General features: G+C 44.6%; 1 protein-coding gene across 1 annotated transcript; it reads left to right on the top strand.

The window, feature by feature from the left end:
* Positions 1-24: 24 nt before the first annotated feature.
* LOC311123424 (selenocysteine-specific elongation factor-like) lies at positions 25-21,978 on the top strand. Its single transcript, XM_084197691.1, has 7 exons — positions 25-841; positions 2,224-2,431; positions 4,198-4,294; positions 5,285-5,449; positions 7,466-8,137; positions 9,966-10,122; positions 21,119-21,978. The coding sequence occupies exons 1-7, from the start codon at positions 538-540 to the stop codon at positions 21,298-21,300; spliced, it is 1,785 nt and encodes a 594-aa protein (XP_084053817.1). The 5' UTR covers positions 25-537; the 3' UTR covers positions 21,301-21,978.
* Positions 21,979-23,615: the final 1,637 nt, after the last annotated feature.

Raw genomic sequence — 23,615 nt, 5'->3', positions numbered from 1 at the left:
CACAAGACCGCCACGCCTCTTTGTGTCTTTTATTTCTGCTTGTGTTCACTTCACTTTGACTTTACGGAAACTGGTACATCATTTGAGATTGATTCCTGCCTTTGAGATTGAATTTTGTCGCCTACAATCTCTTTGCTTAGCAATATAATTAGTGTTGAACTCTAGACGGATATTTCTTCACACCTCATGATTTTGTAGCCTCTACTTGTGAGAGGGAATAAAACGTTACTCACACTGGCATAATTTCCAGAGGACTGTTTTTACTGATACGCAGGAAGAACATTTGAAAGAAACGTTTTGTGTAGTTCGACAGTTAACATTAGTGTTTAGCTACCTATATTTCATTAAACATATGAATGAATTGTAACGTAAGGAGTTCAATTAATGAACTTATTGAATGAATGTTAGTTTAACGTAAAGGTTGTCAATTGTGTCATTACTGAACGTAACTAGAGTTCAAGGTCCAGCCAGTAACGCTAACGTTAGCTGCTGAAGTTGCGACAGGAGCAGAAAGCTAACGTTAGCTAGCTACCCGTCATGGCAGACTCGAGCAACAACCACCCGAAGACCCTCAATTTTAATGTGGGGGTACTTGGGCATGTCGACAGCGGGAAGACGTCGCTTGCCAGGGCGCTCAGCAGCACAGCGTCCACTGCTGCCTTTGACAAGAACCCCCAGTCCCGAGAGAGAGGCATCACCCTGGATCTCGGCTTCTCCTCCTTCACCGTGGACCTCCCCGAGCAGCTGCGGGAGGACTCCGGGGGCTACGGCTACGACAACCTGCAGTTCACGCTGGTGGACTGTCCTGGACACGCGTCCCTCATTCGCACCATCATTGGGGGTGAGAGAAGTGAATGAAGAGAATATCATATTACTGCAGAGATAAATCGATAACCTAACCATAGTGGCAAGAGAGCAAATGCACAGGTGTTGACACCTGTGTAACGGTGGAGATCCCATCACTCACACTAAATGACTGTACATATTTAAACTGGCCAGTCAGCTGTCTGACAGCTCCTGGTACTCTAGCCCTGAGTTTGACTGCCAGCTTCAATAATGGCAAGTGGGAACATACAATGACTTAATCAGATATGGATATGGCTAATTGATTGCGGGTGTAAAAAAAGAGTTTAAACTCTAGACTCAACCAGCAGAGGGCGACTGGAACTGCAGAATAAAGACTACACATACACCCCATACAAATATACTTTATTTCTCGACTCAACTGTGTAAGATAGCCATTACATGGTTAACCCACACTGACTGACTGGCCCCTCCACTAGCCTGTGGCTTGGCAAGGAAGAGGGAGAGAGAGGAGCAATGGGTTGAAGTCTCCAGGAGGACGAAAGAGACCTCCTTACCCTTACGCCCCAGCTGAACCCTGCTTACTCATTCCCCCTCTCTTTCTTGCTACTATCTCCCTTCTTTCTCTCTCTCCTCACTCCTTAGGAGTGTTTGTAGGGTTGATCCACTTTTCTATTATTAGTTTTATTATTTCTAGGTAAGGAATTGACTATATGTATCCTGGAAGAGGAGACTGCTTTAACAGGGCTGAGAGGTGAGGGTATGCATTGGTGGGAGAAGAAGATGGGAGTTGAAGGAAATCAGGATAAGGGGAGCACACACAGTGGCAGTGTGGCCTGAGTCAGTGTACATGGCTGGTAGTTTGCTATATAAAGCCATGGCTGGTAGTTTGCTATATAAAGCCAGTGTGTCCCTGTGGATGGCACATCCTGTCGATTTAGGGCGGAAGGAAAGTGTGGGGATCAGGGTATGTAATAAACTTCCTCTCCTGTCCCTAATGGGGAGAGCACAGGAAATAAAGAGCGCCAAAGAGAGGCAGATAAAATAGGGGAGCACAGGAAAGAAAGAATGCCAAAGAGAGGGAAAGAAAAGAGGGAGAGGAAAGACAACCAAGTGAGCTGGGGCTCAAATTTCAGCCCTCTAGCCCTTCTCCCTTTTTTACATCCCTCTCTACCCTTTGTACCCTCCATCTTCTCTCTCTCCCTCTCTTCTTATGTTGTTATTCTTGGTTGTCTGTTGCTGTTTCTCCATTGGTTGCTCAACTTATGACTGGTCATATGGGCCCTGTGTAGATAAGCTGTAACCATGCAGTGCTGAGTGGTCACAATCATTTAACTGCAGTAGTTTTGGACTGGGGTGTTATTATAGACAAGCCATATAGCATACATAAAAGTCTAATTGTGAGTGTGTGTGTTCCAGGGGCTCAGATCATAGACCTGATGATGCTGGTGGTAGACGTGGTGAAGGGGATCCAGACCCAGACAGCAGAGTGTCTGCTGATAGGAGAGCTGACCTGCCCCCACATGGTGGTCATTCTCAACAAGACTGACCTGCTGCCGCCCAACAAGAGACAGACCGTCATCGACAAGATGACCAAGAGACTGCACAAGACCCTGGAGAACACCAGGTAACACACACACCAGGCCCCCAGTGTCCTTTCTGGAGCGTGAAGTCACCAGATCTGCTGGTCGGCTACTGTGTAGCCACCTAGCACTGCCAAAAGCCCTGGGCTTGTATCCACAAAGCGTTTCAGTGTAGGAAATTGGTCGTAAGTGCTGAGAATAGAGACATCTTACTCCTACTCTTATGGGTAGAAATAAAAGCTATGCAGGAAGGGCTTTAGTCATAAGAGTCCCACCAAGTCGACAGATATTTATGACACCTCATAAGCTGTCCTAACCAGTTAATAGTTACCAGCAGGTGTCTTGATAATAGAAAAATGCAGCGAGTCAGTGGTTCCTGTGCCACATGCAACTGCTTTGGAGTTGTTCAAAGAATGTTTTGATATTTCTATACGATCAATCTATAAATAATCTAGACCTACATGCTACAGTATCTCTTGTGTCTTTGACAATGATTTCACATGAGGCCTATTTCATATGATATGCCTAAATACGTATAACTAATAAATAAACACGTTTTTCTTTTGATTATTTAATTACCTACATTATGTTATTTCAAGCTATTCATTTGGAGCGCAACATCACGTTGTTAAAAAATATGTCTAATTGGACATGTCTACAAGTTGGGAAATTGAAGGCATCTAGGGCTTATGTTAACTTTGATTGTTTTCGATGAAAATGATAGACCTTTTAAACGTTGTATGCAACTTTATCTGCAAATGACTTGATGCCTTCTGTGCCAAATCGATTTAGATTTGTTAAACAGGAGTGACAAGTGTGTTGATATAATGGTAATTGTCAAAATTCCGCTTTTAACAACCATCAGAATTGGTTAAAAAAGTTTATGCATGCCAACATATTAAACAATAATTAAGAGTAGGCACATTTTCGTGTCAGTCAAATTATATAAAACATTTTATCATTGCAACATTTGATGTACAGTCACATTCACCGTAGTTGTCTGAAGCAACGCGTGCTATAGAGTTCACAGCTGGTGATGCCCTCATCGTGATTGGTTATTCCCAATCATTTACAACATGTCAATGAGCATCATCACTATCTTTCCTTTGCGGTACCTCAACTGTTGTGATTACCAGCTGAGATACATTTTTATGAGTTGATTTTACTTCTGGCTCAGAGTTTGTCTGAGCAGTGACTTAACATCATCCTAAAACCTACTCTGAGCTGGGATTTATTTTTGTCTTTAAACAGGTTTTAACAGGATTCTAAGAACTTTTCTGAGATGCTTTGTGGATGATCGCCAGTACTGCCAAACACATTTTGTTTAGACTGCCGTTTTGGGCTATAAAATGTGTTTATTATGATCAAGTTCGATCCCCACTGTGAATTATTTTAAAGTTCGCTACAAATCTAGATATTGAATTAAATAGTGATACATTCTGACTACTACATTTGTCGTCACACAGGACCAGGTGCTGACACAGACCAATCATGGCCGGCAGGCTACGAGGAGGCTCCATAGACATTAAGGTTGACTCTCTCAGGCAGGATGAGAACGACTACATCGACCATGATCCTTTGCTAGTTACGGCCACTTTGACTATGATCGTTAGCGATTTTTTGGGGTGCCATTCAGCCCCATTCAGCAATAATAGCGTGCTTCAAATTCAAATATTACCAACTTCATGTGCCATCGGGAGTTTTCCATAGGAATACATGGATGACGTCAACGCTATCACTATCTGCTGGTTTTAATGTCTATGACACACACACAGTAAATCTAACCCTCGTTTCATCCCCTGTTGGACAGATTTAAAGACTGTCCTGTGATTGCCTTGGCAGCAAAGCCTGGGGGTCCTGAGGCCCCTGAATCAGAGGAGCCCCATGGAGTGCCTGAGTTAATAGAGGTAAAGACCCTGAACACACTGGTGCCCCAGGATGTGCCTGAGTTAGAGGTAAAGAACCTGAACACACTGTTGCCCCAGGATGTGCCTGAGTTAATAAAGGTAAAGACCCTGAACACACTGGTGCCCCAGGATGTGCCTGCACTATTAGCAGTTTGGGTTAATATTCTGACTGGTGTGTAGAAGTCTTCAATGATACATACAGTATCATACAGTAAAAGGTCGATCTTACAGAACAAAGAGGTATGACAGATACTGTCAGGTCAGGGGGTTCTGCCATATGATTAAAACACAAGAGACACTGTCAGGTCAGGGGGTTCTGCCCTATGATTAAAACACAAGAGACACTGTCAGGTCAGGGGGTTCTGCCCTATGATTAAAACACAAGAGACACTGTCAGGTCAGGGGGTTCTGCCCTATGATTAAAACACAAGAGACACTGTCAGGTCAGGGGGTTCTGCCCTATGATTAAAACACAAGAGACACTGTCAGGTCAGGGGGTTCTGCCCTATGATTAAAACACAAGAGACACTGTCAGGTCAGGGGGTTCTGCCCTATGATTAAAACACAAGAGACACTGTCAGGTCAGGGGGTTCTGCCCTATGATTAAAACACAAGCGACACTGTCAGGTCAGGGGGTTCTGCCCTATGATTAAAACACAAGAGACACTGTCAGGTCAGGGGGTTCTGCCCTATGATTAAAACACAAGAGACACTGTCAGGTCAGGGGGTTCTGCCCTATGATTAAAACACAAGAGACACTGTCAGGTCAGGGGGTTCTGCCCTATGATTAAAACACAAGAGACACTGTCAGGTCAGGGGGTTCTGCCCTATGATTAAAGAGACACTGTCAGGAAGTGTTTATGAAACCACAGGATACACACTCAACACTAATATATGGCTCTCTGTGTGTATGACTCTGAATCACACTCATGCCTACAATGACCTTACAATGTTATGACAGCAGTTTTGACTTTGGTGTGTGTGTCCTAGCTGTTGAAGAGCCAGACGTACCTTCCTCACAGAGACCCGGGGGGAGCCCTACTGATGGCCGTGGACCACTGCTTCTCCATCCGTGGTCAGGGCACAGTCATGACCGGAACCATCCTACAGGGGGCGCTGGCTGTCAACGACACTGTGGAGATCCCAGCGCTCAAGGTACGGTCACTAACCACAGAACACTGATGTACATGACCACTGAAAGAAGTCTTGGTCAGTGGTTCTCAACCTCAATCCCCCATGTCTATGGACCAGAAACCATTCTTTGTGATATTGCAGAACATTACAGTGCATTAGTCAATTTAATTTGTTCTAATTGTAGTTAATGTGATCCTATAAAGAGACTATAGCATGATGGTAGTCCCTGCTTCCAGAAGGGTTGAGAATCATTGATGTAGTAGAATAACCCTGATTCAGATGACCTGGAAGGCTGCAGTAGAAGCTAAAAGCTACAGAGTTTTTTTGGGGAGGGAAGTTCAGAAGTTGACTGCAAGAGGAGAGAGGGAGGGATGGTAGTGTGGGGGTGGAGGATGTCTGTGTGTGTTTTTTGGGGAGGGCAGGATGGGGAGACTGGGGAGAAGGGGTGGGGGATTGGCAGTACAGGAGCTGGCTAATTTAGACCAGATGCAGTCACTCACACTTGTAGGCCAGCCTAGTCTAAACACCAGTTTATTATCTTGAACCTTACTATCAACTGGTGTCGTCATAACATCCTCCATCGGGTGGCGGCAGAAGCCTGGATAAACCAGCAGGTAGTCTCAGCATTCAGTGTCAGAAAAAAATGGTGGTTAGGCCACACCGACCATACTCACCCACTCTCCCTCACACAATGAACACAAAATAAAAACAACACTCAAAGATTATTCTGAACACTGAACACACTGAACACAAATATAAACGCAACATGTAAAGTGTTGGTCCCATGTTTCATGAGCTGAAATAAAATATCCCAGAAATGTTCCATACGTACAAAAATATTATTTTGCTCAAATTTTGTGCACAAATTTGTTTACATCCATGTTAGTGAGCATTTCTCCTTTGCCAAGATAATCCATCCACCTGACAGGTGTGGCATATCAAGAAGCTGATTAACATCATGATCATTACACAGGTTCACCTTGTGCTGGGACAATAAAAGGCCACTCTAAAATGTGCAGTTTTGTCACACAACACAATGCAACAAATGTCTCAAGTTTTGAGGGAGCGTGCAATTGGCATGCTGACTGCAGGAATGGCCACCAGAGCTGTTGCCAGAGAATTGAATGTTCATTTCTCTACCATAAGCCGCCTCCGTTGTTTTAGAGAATTTGGCAGTACGTCCAACCGGCCTCACAACCGCAGACCACATGTAACCACGCCAGACCAGGACCTCCGCATCCGGCTTCTTCATCTGTGTATGGCGTCGTGTGGGCGAGCGGTTTGCTGAAGTCAACTTTGTGGCTCATGGTGGGGTTATGGTATGGACAGGCATAAGCTACAATGAACACTGCATTTTATCGAGCCATTTGAATGCACAGAGATACCATGACGAGATCCTGAGGCCCATTGTCGTTCCATTCATCTGCCGCCATCACCTCATGTTTCAGCATGATAATGCACAGCCCAATGTCGTAAGGATCTGTTCACAATTCCTGGAAGCTGAAAGTGTCCCAGTTCTTCCATGGCCTGTATACTTACCAGGCATGTCACCCATTGAGCATGTTTGGGATGCTCTGGATCGACGTGTACGACAGCGCATTCCAGTTCCCGCCAATATCCATCAACTTCGCACAGCCATTGAGGACTATATTCTAAGGAGATGTGTCACGTTGCATGAGGCAAATGGTCATGACACCAGATACTGACTGGTTTTCTGATCCACGCCCCTACCTTTTTTAGGTATCTGTGACCAACATATCTGTATTCCCAGTCATGTGAAATCCATAGATTAGGGCCTAATGAATTGACTGATTAATTGACATAGATTAGGGCCTAATGAATTGACTGATTTCCTTACATGAACTGTAACTCAGTAAAATCATTAAGTGTTGCATGTTGCGTTTATTTTTGTTCAGTGTATATTGTACATGTTCATACTTCATAATCTGTCAATTGCATACCTAACCTTGCACAAACAAACAATAGAGCTGATGAGTTAGTTTGATAGTCTCTCTGTGTTTGTCTTTTAACCGCTAGGTGACCAAGAAAGTGAAGTCAGTTCAGATGTTCCGGCGGCCGGTGGAGAGGGCCATGCAGGGTGACCGGGTGGGCGTGTGTGTGACCCAGTTTGACCCTAAACTTCTAGAACGGGGGGTGGTGTGTACCCCTGGTTCCCTACACACCCTCCATGCAGCCCTCATCTCCGTCAGAAAGATTGGCTACTTCAAGGGTTCCCTGGCCACCCGCGCTAAGTTCCACATCACCGTGGGCCACGAGACCGTCATGGCCAGGGTCACCTTCTTCGGTCTGCCCCCTGGAGAGACCCACCAGACCTCCACCACGGACCCCCAACTACCCCCCTCAGACCCCCACGCCCCTGAGCCAGACCCCAGACCCCTGGACACACCCTTCTCCTTTGACCGGGAGTACTTCCACCAGGACGAGTATGTGATTGGCCAGCGGGAGGCCGGAGGGTTGGGACAAGACCCGGAGCAGTGGGCGCTGCTGGAGTTTGAGCGTCCGGTCACATGTCCCACTCTCTGCCTGGTGATTGGCTCCAAGCTGGACACAGACATCCATGCCAATGCGTGCCGACTGGCGTTCCAGGGGCGTCTGCTGGAGGGCTTTGAGGAGAAGAGCTACTCTGAGACTACACTACCCAGACTACATATCTACAAGACCAAATACAAGGAGGGACAGGTGGAGAGGGTGAGTGGACCCACTGCCACACACAGACACATCCTCCACCCCCACACTCCCCGAATAGTCTGCACACACACCCTCCCCTCCCATCGGTCTTCATGCTTGGATCTCTGTCCTTGTTCCTCTGCCCTCTCTCTCACACCTTTCCCTCTCTCCTTCCTGTCTTCTGGTCCTTGTTTGGATGTTTCTCGTTGCTGGTGGCACTGGAGAGTTTTTCAGGGACTGAGCTCCCATTGTGTACACACATACACATACGGAGTCCCGGTGGCATGGAGAAGTATGCGGGGCCTTTTCGTGTGCTGGGCTGTGACACAAGCGTGTGGCCCCCTGATGCCAGCGGCAACAGCCAGACAGCCAGACTGGTGCTGTTTGGACCTGAGTGGCACAGGAATATACCCACATCCACATGGCTCTCTGCATTCCCCCCGGCCCGTACTCTGGCCCCTGCTCTCTGCTCTCTCTCTGTCTCTCTGCCTCTGCTCTCTCACTCTCATCTCTCTTTTTCTCTCTCTCTCTTTGTGTCCTCAATCTGTTATGGTTTTTGATCTCTCCCTGGCTCGATCGCACTCTTGTAATATCTTCAATGACTTATTTTGTCATTTAATTCAACACATTTTCTCTGGCTCTTCTGTTGTTCCTCAGTTTGTCTTCCCCTTTTTTTCTCATAAGAGTCTTATCTGCCTCGTTGCTCCTGCCTGTCAGTCTGTTTGAGTGTTGTCTGCAGCCACAGTACACACCCTCTCTCAGGATCACTCACAGGTCAGCGGTCAAGTGTGTGGACAAGTTTTACTGCTGTTAGACTGTTACACAGAGGGCGTTGACCGTGAGGTTGATCCTATCCCTGTGAGGTCAGACTCAGGTCATGTGATGTGGGTGTGGGTTCCCCTCCCAGAATGAGGAAGTCCTATTTGTTTAGTTTTTTTTTCTAAGAGGACAAATATCTGAGATGGAGTTTGAATGTTTGAGATATGACAAAGTAATATATTTGAGTCATGCCTTAGTCACTGTGTTATTTTAGTTATTTTATTAGGATCCCCATTAGCAGTTGCAAAAGCAGCAGCTACTCTTCCTGGGGTCCACATAAAACACAACACATGACCTAATACAGAACAAAAATAGACAAGAACAGCTCAAGGACAGAACTACATACATTAAGAGTATAATTGTAACCAACTGTAGCTTATCAGCGGTCACGCATCAGTCAGAACTGAACATCAGCGCGAGAGAGGGAAGGAATGGACAAAGGGGGAGAAGTAGCGAGGGACAGAGTGCTGCCCTCCCTTTATCGGATCAGTGACGGGTGAAAGAGTCTCAGTGATGGACAGATGGGGGGGGGGGGGAAATACAAACAAACAGAAGAAAAATGCGAAGAGGAATGAAAGAGAGGACAGACAGACGAACGGCAGTCCTAGGGGAATGTGGCTCATGGTTGGGTTGGGACAGGGTACAAAACAGTGTCGTGGTGGGGTCAGCCACACCCCCCCCACCCCACCCCTCACTATGGCGACAGTGGTAGCATGGCAACACACGAGATGTGTGTTAGATCAGAGAGAGGAACATGAAAAACAAACAAACACTGACCTTTCTTATACTGTCTGCCTCAATAAATCATTAAAGGATATGCTGGAACATTAGTTAATAATGTTATTATTTGTATGATATTTTCCACTTTCTTGTGCTATTTGCTTGTATTCGTTACTGGAAGTTGCTCATTTAATAATAATATTATTTAGGCGTATTACATTAGAAAAATATATTTTCCAGTTTATTTAATTATTTTGTTGTATCTGTCATTGGTGCCTCTCAAGTCTCCTTCTTCCTCTTCTCTGGTCAGGTGACAGACAACTACACTGTGATTGGCCGAAACCTGTTCAAGAAGGAGACCAACCTGCAGTTGTTTGTGGGGTTAAAGGTCACGCTGTCGACCGGCGAGGCGGGGGTCATCGAAGGCGGCTTTGGACAGAGCGGGAAGTTTAAGATCCGGGTGCCAGGTACGTAGTGATGGGGCTGTATGAATGTGTTAAGGATAAAACAGACCACGCCGACGATTGGTTAAAAGCAGCGTATGGGTGTATGATCACATATGACCATCAGATATCATCAGACCATCACATATCAGCCATCATTTTATATTAATTTCCTGGCATTTCTACATGTTGAAACGCCTCCCTTCATTGACACCCAGCAGTACTGCACACGGCCGACGTTCATTATGGTTTGTCTTTCCTTCTTATATTATTAACAGTCAAGATAAGGACTGTACTATTTGGATTTCTTACTGCATTTGTCAGCAATACATATTCCATTTGTTTATTCGTCAGAATGATGCAATTACATCTAGTAGAACCGAAGCATGAAAGGGGCCTTCTCTTTTCTCCTCTATCTTTCCTGCTCTCTCTCTTTCTCTCTCTCTCTCTGGTTCCCGTGGTTGTCCGTGGTCCATTCTTTGTCAGGATCAGGATGTGGTGTGCTGGGAATCCCACTCCAGCATTCCCAGGATTCCTCTGAGGGTAGCTCTGGTTCCGGGGGAAGTCTGCACCCTGTTTATTTTACCTTCTGTCGCTCCACTCCCCTCCGACACACAGATAGGCTCCACACTGGGCCCGGCGGGAAGACATTTAGAAAGAGAACCCTACCTACATCCTCTCAACTCACTCACACTGACGTACACACTCACACATGCTCTTACATATACACTGACATACTTGGCTAGTCACTTAAGACATTCAGCATGCTCATTCACTCTCATAGTATGCCCCCTGCTGTGTGTTCATCTGACCTCTCGCTACTCTGGGTGTGTTTGTGTGTGCTCCCTTTCTCTCATTGTTGTTCGCCCCTTCAGAGGACATGATTCAAAATGGAGAAAGTGAGGGAGAGAAATTAAAAGAGCAGGGCTAGTTAAATTTGAGTGAGTCTTTGAAGGCCCCCCAGACCCCTCCACAACCTCCCCCGCCCACACAGACACTACTGTCCAATCCCCCCCCGCCACCGCCCTCCCCTGGCCCTGACCCAAACTCATCCCCTACAAGCCCCTTAGGGCCACCAGCCTGGCACTAGACACTTATTCTAGAGGAAAGAGATGGAGGGACAAATGGAGGGAAAGGAGCAGAGAAGAAGAGGGGGGTAGATGTCCTTTAGACTTTGAAGGAAAGGTCTTCTCATCTCCAAAAAGTTGGACCCGGACCCGAGGACAATCCGACCCAGATCAGAACAGACCCGCTAAAAAAAGAAAAGGGGGACCCGGACCTGAACGGACCCGAGAACAATCAGACCTGAACCCAAATGGACGCGATGACAACCAGACCTAGACCTGGCCCGTAACCGATTGGGCCGAGTGACAAAAGAATTATCTTTATCAACCAAGTTGATCTTCTGGTTAACAAATACAGTGAGGGGAAAAAAGTATTTGATCCCCTGCTGATTTTGTACGTTTGCCTACTGACAAAGACATGATCAGTCTATAATTTTAATGGTAGGTTTATTTGAACAGTGAGAGACAGAATAACAACAAAAAAATCCAGAAGAATGCATGTCAAAATGTTTATCAATTGATTTGCATTTTAATGAGGGAAATAAGTATTTGACCCCTCTGCAAAACATTACTTAGTACTTGGTGGCAAAACCCTTGTTGGCAATCACAGAGGTCAGACGTTTCTTGTAGTTGGCCACCAGGTTTGCACACATCTCAGGAGGGATTTTATCCCACTCCTCTTTGGCAACTCGAACCTTCAGCTCCCTCCACAGATTTTCTATGGGATTAAGGTCTGGAGACTGGCTAGGCCACTCCAGGACCTTAATGTGCTTCTTCTTGAGCCACTCCTTTGTTGCCTTGGCCGTGTGTTTTGGGTCATTGTCATGCTGGAATACCCATCCACTACCCATTTTCAATGCCCTGGCTGAGGGAAGGAGGTTCTCACCCAAGATTTGACGGTACATGGCCCCGTCCATCGTCCCTTTGATGCGGTGAAGTTGTCCTGTCCCCTTAGCAGAAAAACACACCAATGGTGTTCTTGGGGTCATAGGCAGCATTCCTCCTCGTCCAAACACGGCTAGTTGAGTTGATGCCAAAGAGCTCGATTTTGGTCTCATCTAACCACAACACTTTCACCCAGTTCTCCTCTGAATCATTCAGATGTTCATTGGCAAACTTGCGACGGGCCTGTATATGTGCTTTCTTGAGCAGGGGGACCTTGCGGGCGCTGCAGGATTTCAGTCCTTCACGGCATAGTGTGTTACCAATTGTTTTCTTGGTGACTATGGTCCCAGCTGCCTTGAGATCATTGACAAGATCCTCCCGTGTAGTTCTGGGCTGATTCCTCACCATTCTCATGATCATTGCAACTCCACAAGATGAGATCTTGCATGAAGCCCCAGGCTGAGGGAGATTGACAGTTATTTTGTGTTTCTTCCATTTGCGAATAATCGCACCAACTGTTGTCACCTTCTCACCAAGATGCTTGGCGATGGTCTTGTAGCCCATTCCAGCCTTGTGTAGGTCTACAATCTTGTCCCTGACATCCTTGGAGAGCTCTTTGGTCTTGGCCATGGTGGAGAGTTTGGAATCTGATTGATTGATTGCTTCTGTGGACAGGTGTCTTTTATACAGGTAGCAAACTGAGATTAGGAGCACTCCCTTTAAGAGTGTGCTCCTAATCTCAGCTCGTTACCTGTATAAAAGACACCTGGGAGCCAGAAATCTTTCTGATTGAGAGGGGGTCAAATACTTATTTCCCTCATTAAAATGCAAATCAATTTATAACATTTTTGACGTGCGTTTTTCTGGATTTTTTTGCTGTTATTCTGTCTCTCACTGTTCAAATAAACCTACCATTAAAATTATAGACTGATCATTTCTTTGTCAGTGGGCAAACGTACAAAATCAGCATGGGATCAAATACTTTTTTCCCCTCACTGTAGGTCCTCATATGTTGGCTATATGCTATGGGTCCACTCGGGTCTATCAGTTGTAGTTGCATAGACCCGATTACAATCAAACAGGACCCGACCTGGAACCGAGGGGAAAGTTAGAATTATGGATCCAGACCTTCTCGGGTATTCGGTTCAGTCGGACCCTTGAAGACCTCTACTTTGAAGACCCTTGATTTCTGCATTTGGGCCAGTTGTGTGGTTTGTGTATGTGGTGTGTATGTTGTATGTTATATGTCAGCCTGAAATTACAATGATAAAATACATGTGTTCATTATGTGGTTTTATGCAACAAAACAACTTGTTATACATTTGTGGTGGCAGCTTTAGGAGGATAATTCAGTGTCTTTTGTAATTATCCTGAATAAGGTGGGTGTGTTTGTGTGCTGACTGGATTTCACAGTTTTATTTGAAATTACATCACACTGATTCATTATAGTTTGTATTTATTGGTATTTATCTAAGTGCTTCCCTTTGTGTGTTTGTGTGTGAAACAGAGGTTGGTTAAGGCCAAGCGAGTTCTGTTGATCGGCGATATCCGTCAGAGCATTCTGCCTGGCCTGTAACCATAACAACCCTCACGCTGGCATAACCAAAACAACCGTCTCAGTGGCGCCATGTGATGCGGGTAGGTGAGGTCAGCCAGTGCAGAGGTTTGCTCAGGGAACATTTCTCACCTCCTTGAGCGGAACAACAAGCAAACAAACACGTCACACACACAGGAAGAGATGCCCCAGGAAGAGATGCCCCAGGAAGAGATGCCCCAGAGGAATCCACAGCACGCGCCCAACCGCCTGAGGACCGCCAGACACCAGTGTAAATGTCAGATGAGACATCACCATGGAATAGGCAGGACTGTGACCCTTGTCTCCACTCTATCAGCAGCAGGATCAGGAGGCTGAGGTTGGCGATCCAGTTCAGGTTCAGCAGACCGCAGTGGCTCCAGCACTGTTACTCTAAGTAGAGCAGAGAGAGGATCACTATCTATCTGTTCTCCCTCTCATCTCCTCTATCTCTGTCATCATCAGTGTAAAGAGCAGATGTACTGTTGACCCTGAGTCACCACTGTAGAGCAGTAAGAATGGGACTAGTGGTGTGGAGGTTTTTAAAAGTCACTTGTGTGGTTTAGCGGTCAAAGCTGCTGCCTCCAGATCACATACACTGCGTATACCAAACATTAGGAACACCTTCCTACACTGAACAAAAATATAAACGCAACATGTAAAGTGTTGGTCCCATGTGTCATGAGCTGAAATAAAAGATCCCAGAAATATTCCATACGCACAAAAAGCTTATTTATCTCAAATTTTGTGCACACATTTGTTTACATCCCTGTTGGTGAGCGTTTTCTCCTTTGCCAAGATAATCCAGCCACTTGACAGGTGTGGCATATCAAGAAGCTGATTAAACAGCATGATCATTACAAAAAGGCCACTCTAAAATGTGCAGTTTTGTCACACAACACAATGCCACAGACGTCTCAAGTTTTGAGGGAGTGTGCAATTGGAATGCTGACTGCGGGAATGTCCACCAGAGCTTTTGTCCGAGAATTTAATGTTAATTTCTCTACCATAAGCCGCCTCCAACATCGTTTTAGAGAATTTGGCAGTACGTCCAACCAGCTTCACAACCGTAGACCACGGCCCCATGTCGCAAAGATCTGTACACAATTCCTGGAAGCTGAAAATCCATGGCCTGCATACTTACCAGACATGTCACCCATTGAGCATGTTTGGGATGCTCCCAATATACAGCAACTACGCACAGCCATTGAAGTGGAGTGGGACAACATTCCACAGGCCACAATCCTCTGTAGCTCAATTGGTAGAGCATGGCGCTTGTAACGCCAGGGTAGTGGGTTCGATCCCTGGGACCACCCATATGTAAACATGTATGCGCACATGACTGTAAGTCGCTTTGGATAAAAGCGTCTGCTAAATGGCATATTATTATTATTATTATTATTATTATTATTATTATTATTATTATTATTATAACTCTATGGGATGGAGATGTGTGGCCACACCAAATACTAACTGGTTTTCTGATCCACGTCCTTACTTTTTTTTAAAAGGTATCTGTGACCAACAGATGCATATCTGTATTCCCAGTCATGTGAAATCCATAGCTTAGGGCCTAATTTATTTATTTCAGTTGATTGTTTTCAAATTGTATTTGTCACATGCGCTGAATTAAACAGGTGTAGACTTTACCGTGATATGCTTACTTACAAGCCCTTAACCAACAATGCAGTTTTAAGAAAATATTGTTAAGAAAATAACGTAAAAATAAATAAATAAGTAACACTATAAAATAACAATGATGAGGCTATATACATAGTGGGGAAAAAAAGTTTTTAGTCAGCCACTAATTGTGCATGTTCTCCCACTTAAAAAGATGAGAGGCCTGTAATTTTCATCATAGGTACATGTCAACTATGACAGACAAAATGAGGAAACAAAATCCAGAAAATCACATTGTAGGATTTTTAATGAATTTATTTGCAAATTATGGTGGAAAGTAAGTATTTAGTCAATAACAAAAGTTTCTCAATACTTTGTTATATGCCCTTTGTTGGCAATGACACAGGTCAAACGTTTTCTGTAAGTCTTCACAAGGTTTTCACACACTGTTGCTGGTATTTTGGCCCATTCCTCCATGCAGATCTCCTCTAGAGCAGTGATGTTTTGGGGCTGTCGCTGGGCAACACGGACTTTCAACTCCCTCCAAAGATTTTCTATGGGGTTGAGATCTGGAGACTGGCAAGGCCACTCCAGGACCTTGAAATGCTTCTTACGAAGCTACTCCTTCGTTGCCCGGGCGGTGTGTTTGGGATCATTGTCATGCTGAAAGACCCAGCCACGTTTCATCTTCAATACCCTTGCTGATGGAAGGAGGTTTTCACTCAAAATCTCACGATACATGGCCCCATTCATTCTTTCCTTTACACGGATCAGTCATCCTGGTCCCTTTGCAGAAAAACAGCCCCAAAGCATGATGTTTCCACCCCCATGCTTCACAGTAGGTATGGTGTTCTTTGGATGCAACTCAGCATTCTTTGTCCTCCAAACACGACAAGTTGAGTTTTTATCAAAAAGTTCTATTTTGGTTTCATCTGACCATATGACATTCTCCCAATCCTCTTCTGGATCATCCAAATGCACTCTAGCAAACTTCAGACGGGCCTGGACATGTACTGGCTTAAGCAGGGGGACACGTCTGTCACTGCAGGATTTGAGTCCCTGGCGGCGTAGTGTGTTACTGATGGTAGGCTTTGTTACTTTGGTCCCAGCTCTCTGCAGGTCATTCACTAGGTCCCCCCGTGTGGTTCTGGGATTTTTGCTCACCGTTCTTGTGATCATTTTGACCCCACGGGGTGAGATCTTGCGTGGAGCCCCAGATCGAGGGAGATTATCAGTGGTCTTGTATGTCTTCCATTTCCTAATAATTGCTCCCACAGTTGATTTCTTCAAACCAAGCTGCTTACCTATTGCAGATTCAGTCTTCCCAGCCTGGTGCAGGTCTACAATTTTGTTTCTGGTGTCCTTTGACAGCTCTTTGGTCTTGGCCATAGTGGAGTTTGGAGTGTGACTGTTTGAGGTTGTGGACAGGTGTCTTTTATACTGATAACAAGTTCAAACAGGTGCCATTAATACAGGTAACGAGTTGAGGACAGAGGAGCCTCTTAAAGAAGAAGTTACAGGTCTGTGAGAGCCAGAAATCTTGCTTGTTTGTAGGTGACCAAATACTTATTTTCCACCATAATTTGCAAATAAATTCATAAAAAATGTGATTTTCTGGATTTTTTCTGGTACCTATGATGAAAATTACAGGCCTTTCTCATCTTTTTAAGTGGGAGAACTTGCACAATTGGTGGCTGACTAAATACGTAGCAGCAGTGTAAAAACAAAGGGGGGGGGGGAGTCAATGCAAATAGTCTGGGTGGCCGTTTCATTAATTGTTCAGCAGTCTTATGGCTTGGGGGTAGAAGCTGTTAAGGAGCCTTTTGGACCTAGACTTGGCGCTCCGGTACCGCTTGCCGTGTGGTAGCAGAGAGAACAGTCTATGACATGGGTGACTGGAGTCTTTGACCATTTTTTGTGTTTTCCTGTTACACCACCTTATATAGGCCCTGGATGCAGGAAGCTTGGCCCTGGTGATGTACTGGGCCGTATGAACTACCCTCTGTAGTGCCTTACGGTCGGATGCCGAGCAGTTGCCATACCAGGCAGTGATGCAACCGGACAGGATGCTCTCGATGGTGCAGCTGTAGAACTTTTTGAGGATCTGGGGACCCATGACAAATCTTTTCAGTCTCCTGAGGGGGAAAAGGCTTTGTCGTGCCCTCTTCACGACTTTCTTGGTGTGTTTGGACCATGATAGCTTGTTGGTGATGTGGACACCAAGGACCTTGAAACTCTCGACCCGCTCCGCTACAGCCCCGTCGATGTGAATGGGGGCATGTTCGGCCCTCCTTTTCCTGTAGTCCCCGATCATCTCCTATGTCTTGCTCACGTTGAATAACATCAGATTGATCAGAAATACAGTGTAGACATTGTTAATGTTGTAAATGGCTATTGTAGCTGGACACGGCTGATTTAATAAAAATGGAATATCTACATAGGCGTACAGAGGCCCATTTATCAGCAACCATCAGTTCTGTGTTCCAATGGCACGTTGTGTTTGCTAATCCAAGTTTATCATTTTAAAAGGCTAATTGATCATTAGAAAATCCTTTTGGAATTATGTTAGCACAGCTGAAAACTGTTGTGCTGATTCTAGCCTTCTGGAGACTAGTTGTGTATCTGTAGCGTCTGCAATTGTGGGTTCGATTACAGGATAAAAATGGCCAGAAACAAATAACTTTCTTCTGAAACTCGTCAGTCTATTCTTGTTCTGAGAAATGAAGGCTATTCCATGCGAGAAATTGCCAAGAAACTGAAGATCTCGTACAACGCTGTGTACTACTCCCTTCACAGAACAGCGCAAACTGGCTCTAACCAGAATAGAAAGAGGAGTGGGAGGCCCCGGTGCACAACTGAGCAAGAGGACAAATACATAAGAGTGTCTAGTTTGAGAAACAGACGCCTCACAGGTCCTCAACTGGCAGCTTCATTAAATAGTACCCGCAAAACACCAGTCTAAACATCAACAGTGAAGAGGCGACTCCGGGATGCTGACCTAGGCAGAGTTGCAAAGAAAAAGTCCAGTGTCTGTGTTCTTTTGCCCATCTTAATCTTTTATTTTTATTGGCCAGTCTGAGATATGGCTTTTTCTTTGCAATTCTGCCTAGAAGGTCGGCATCCCGGAGTCGCCTCTTCACTGTTGATGTTTAGACTGGTGTTTTGCGGGTACTATTTAATGAAGCTGCCAGTTGAGGACCTGTGAGGCGTCTGTTTTTATATATATATATATATAGCTCTCTGGTCTTGGCCATTGTGGAGAGGTTGGAGTCTGTTTGATTGAGTGTGTGGACAGGTGGCTTTTATACAGGTAATGAGTTCAAACAGGTGCAGTTAATACAGGTAATGAGTGGAGAACAGGAGGGCTTCTTAAAGAAAAACTAACAGGTCTGTGAGAGCTGGAATTCTTACTGGTTGGTCAATTGATCAAATACTTATGTCATGCAATAAAAAGCAAATTAATTACTTAAAAATCATACAATGTGATTTTCTGGATTTTTAGATTCCGTCTCTCACAGTTGAAGTGTACCTATGATAAAAATTACAGACCTCTACATGCTTTGTAAGTAGGAAAACCTGCAAAATCGGCAGTGTATCAAATACTTGTTCTCCCCACTGTTTGTGTGTATGTATGTATAATAATATAATATAATATGCCATTTAGCAGACGCTTTTATCCAAAGCGACTTACAGTCATGCATGCATACATTTTTGTGTATGGGTGGTCCCGGGGATCGAACCCACTACCTTGGCGTTACAAGCGCCGTGCTCTACCAGCTGAGCTACAGAGGACCACAAGTATGTATGTGTGTATATATATATATTACAGTGAGGGGGAAAAAGTATTTGATCCACTGCTGATTTTGTATGTTTGCCCACTGACACAGAAATGATCAGTCTATAATTTTAATGGTAGGTTTATTTGAACCGTGAGAGACAGAATAACAACTAAAAAATCCAGAAAAACGCATGTCAAAAATGTTATAAATTGATTTGCATTTTATTGAGGGAAATAAGTAATTGACCCCCTCTCAATCAGAAAGATTTCTGCCTCCCAGGTGTCTTTTATACAGGTAACGAGCTGAGATTAGGAGCACAATCTTAAAGGGAGTGCTCCTAATATCAGTTTGTTACCTGTATAAAAGACACCTGTCCACAGAAGCAATCAATCAGATTCCAAACTCTCCACCATGGCCAAGACCAAAGAGCTCTCCAAGGATGTCAGGGACAAGATTGTAGACCTACACAAGGCTGGAATGGGCTACAAGACCATCGCCAAGCATCTTGGTGAGAAGGTGACAACAGTTGGTGTGATTATTCGCAAATGGAAGAAACACAAAATAACTGTCAATCTCCCTCGGCCTGGGGCTCCATGCAAGATCTCACCTCGTGGAGTTGCAATGATCATGAGAATGGTTAGGAATCAGCCCAGAACTACACTGGAGGATCTTGTCAATGATCTCAAGGCAGCTGGGACCATAGTCACCAAGAAAAAAATTGGTAACACACTACGCCGTGAAGGACTGAAATCCTGCAGCGCCCACAAGGTCCCCCTGCTCAAGAAAGCACATATACAGGCCCGTCGCAAGTTTGCCAATGAACATCTGTATGATTCAGAGGAGAACTGGGTGAAAGTGTTGTGGTCAGATGAGACCAAAATGGAGCTCTTTGGCATCAACTCAACTCGCCGTGTTTGGAGGAGGAGGAATGCTGCCTATGACCCCAAGAACACCATCCCCACCGTCAAACATGGAGGTGGAAACATTATGCTTTGGGGGTGTTTTTCTGCTAAGGGGACAGGACAACTTCACCGCATCAAAAGGACGATGGACGGGGCCATGTACCATCAAATCTTGGGTGAGAACCTCCTTCCCTCAGCCAGGGCATTGAAAATGGGTCGTGGATGGGTATTCCAGCATGTCAATGACCCAAAACACACGGCCAAGGCAACAAAGGAGTGGCTCAAGAAGGAGCACATTAAGGTCCTGGAGTGGCCTAGCCAGTCTCCAGACCTTAATCCCATTGAAAATCTGTGGAGGGAGCTGAAGGTTCGAGTTGCCAAACGTCAGGCTCGAAACCTTAAAGACTTGGAGAAGATCTGCAAAGAGGAGTGGGACAAAATCCCTCCTGAGATGTGTGCAAACCTGGTGGCCAACTACAAGAAACGTCTGACCTCTGTGATTGCCAACAAAGGTTTTGCCACCAAATACTAAGTCATGTTTTGCAGAGGGGTCAAATACTTATTTCCCTCATTAAAATGCAAATCAATTTATAACATTTTTGACATGTGTTTTTCTGGATTATTTTGTTGTTATTCTGTCTCTCACTGTTCAAATAAACCTACCATTAAAATTATAGACTGATCATGTCTTTGTCAGTGGGCAAACGTACAAAATCAGCAGGGGATCAAATACTTTTTTCCCTCACTGTACAGTACCAGTCAAAAGTTTGGGCACGCCTACTCATTCAAGGGTTTTTATTTATTTGTACAATTTTTTTAGGGTGGCTATTTGAAGAATCTCAAATATAAAATATATTTGGATTTGTTTAACACTTATTTGGTTACTACATGATTCCATATGTGTTTTTTCATAGTTTTGATGTCTTCACTATTATTCTACAATGTAAAAAATAGTACAAATAAAGAAAAACCCTTGAATGAGTAGATGTGTCCAAACTTTTGACTGGTAGTGTGTATATATATATTTAATTCCTCTGTCCTATCCAATAAACAAACAATATGAGAGGACTGGGACTGCCCCACTCCTTTTTTTCTTTAAAGGTGGGAGATATGACTTGTATAAACTAACAGAAATTCTAATGCTAATATGAATTCTTTATCTCTCTCTCTTCCCCATTCCCTCTTTCTTCTCTTCAGAGGGTCTCAGTCAAGAGACCATGCAGCTCCTCTCCTCCTCTGCCAAGAAGAAAGGAAAGGGTGGGGCTAAGGGGGAATCAGCCAAAGAGGATGATGCCAAGACAGACTTTCAGCCAATCTGCATCAACCTCCGATTCAAGAGATACGTCTTTGACCCCCACAAGAAGATGGTTCAGATCTGACCTCTGCAGCAGCAGCTATAGGATGAGACCAGTGATGTAGTGTTTAAAAAATAAATTTTAAAAAAAGTCTCTGTTCACGGTGAAAGTATTGCTCACTATATTTTCAATGCATTTTTCTGCGATCGGTGTGCGTTTACCCTCCACTATACCACTGGATAAGACCATATTACAGTGATGATAGATAGAGAATAGAGAGGACAGTGTTTCAGAGACCGTGTAGAGCCTGGCCTCTGTATCTGGGGTACAGATGCTTCCATCCTCTCTTCCACACAGACTGAGGACCTAAAGAGCTCACCTGAATGCCCATCATAGTGGGCTGCTGAGAAGCCTGAGCGAAAAGCAGAGAATATATGATGATACGTGCTTCTATGTTTAAACCACATTTTCCCAGTGACTGTAGTGACAGCCTAGGTTTTTTGTCTCATGTTACTCCCCAGAGTTATCGCAGACACCACCCCCTCGTTGTGTTGTTGGCTGACCAGAAAGTTGCTCATGTATGATGTGGCAAATATAATGTAGTTTATGATGGTTCAATCAGTAAAGCAGGTCTGAATAGCTAGCTCTCTTTAACTTCATACATCGTTTCCTATTCTACGGCGTGGTAGAATCTAGCTCCGGGGATCTTCCCTCGAAGACGAGGCCACTCCCCAAACTATTTTAATAAACTTTCATATTGCATTTAGTCTCTGTTGTTAATTCAGTTAAGCCTTAAACTCGATTGAACTGAATATCCTGACTGTCTCTCTTGCTCTCTTTCTTCGCCTATCTATTTCCCATTTTCTCTCTGCCTTTATAGGCATGACCACATTAGCTAGTGTTGCCAAAGCAATCATCCGTTTTACAAACGTAACACATCACCAACTCTCCGCTCTGCTCTCTCTGCCCTGATCTCACCCTCATGTTGGGGTGAAAGGTCACCTCTCTCTGGGTTTGGACCCGTTCACTCCTCTCATGTGATTTCAATTTTCATTTTTCAATACATACACCCCTCAGAGACAGTTCCCAGTGGTAAAGATGATGACATGATTGTGATTGACATATGACTCATGAGCATGACTATGGGATATGAAATCTGTATTTGGTTGGACTGGGCGTTTGTAAGGTAGAGGGATGTCATTATGGTGGGCTCATTCTGATTGGCATCAAATGACTCTTGTCCAAGGACATCATCATGATTGACAGGTGACAGAGTAGGCATGGGTTGATTCCGTTTGATTTTAGCTGTGTGTGTACTGTGCCTACAGAAAGTATTCACACCACTTGACTTTTTAGACATTTTGTTGTGCTACAAATTGGGATTAAAATGGATTTAATTGTCATTTTTTTTGGTCAATGATCTACACAAAATACTCTTTCAAAGTGGATTTTCTAAAATTCGGTCGGATGCCGAGCAGTTGCCATACCAGGCAGTGATGCAACCGGTCAGGATGCTCTCGATGGTGCAGCTGTAGAACTTTTTGAGGATCTGGGGACCCATGACAAATCTTTTCAGTCTCCTGAGGGGGAAAAGGCTTTGTCGTGCCCTCTTCACGACTTTCTTGGTGTGTTTGGACCATGATAGTTTGTTGGTGATGTGGACACCAAGGACCTTGAAACTCTCGACCCGCTCCGCTACAGCCCCGTCGATGTGAATGGGGGCATGTTCGGCCCTCCTTTTCCTGTAGTCCCCGATCATCTCCTATGTCTTGCTCACGTTGAATAACATCAGATTGATCAGAAATACAGTGTAGACATTGTTAATGTTGTAAATGGCTATTGTAGCTGGACACGGCTGATTTAATAAAAATGGAATATCTACATAGGCGTACAGAGGCCCATTTATCAGCAACCATCAGTTCTGTGTTCCAATGGCACGTTGTGTTTGCTAATCCAAGTTTATCATTTTAAAAGGCTAATTGATCATTAGAAAATCCTTTTGGAATTATGTTAGCACAGCTGAAAACTGTTGTGCTGATTCTAGCCTTCTGGAGACTAGTTGTGTATCTGTAGCGTCTGCAATTGTGGGTTCGATTACAGGATAAAAATGGCCAGAAACAAATAACTTTCTTCTGAAACTCGTCAGTCTATTCTTGTTCTGAGAAATGAAGGCTATTCCATGCGAGAAATTGCCAAGAAACTGAAGATCTCGTACAACGCTGTGTACTACTCCCTTCACAGAACAGCGCAAACTGGCTCTAACCAGAATAGAAAGAGGAGTGGGAGGCCCCGGTGCACAACTGAGCAAGAGGACAAATACATAAGAGTGTCTAGTTTGAGAAACAGACGCCTCACAGGTCCTCAACTGGCAGCTTCATTAAATAGTACCCGCAAAACAC

The sequence above is a fragment of the Coregonus lavaretus genome (assembly GCF_964263955.1).
Source record: "Coregonus lavaretus genome assembly, contig: HAP1_SCAFFOLD_1070, whole genome shotgun sequence".
Lineage (NCBI taxonomy): Eukaryota > Metazoa > Chordata > Actinopteri > Salmoniformes > Salmonidae > Coregonus > Coregonus lavaretus.
The sequence above is the reverse complement of the archived record's forward strand: the minus strand, read 5'-3'. Positions and strand labels throughout refer to the sequence as shown.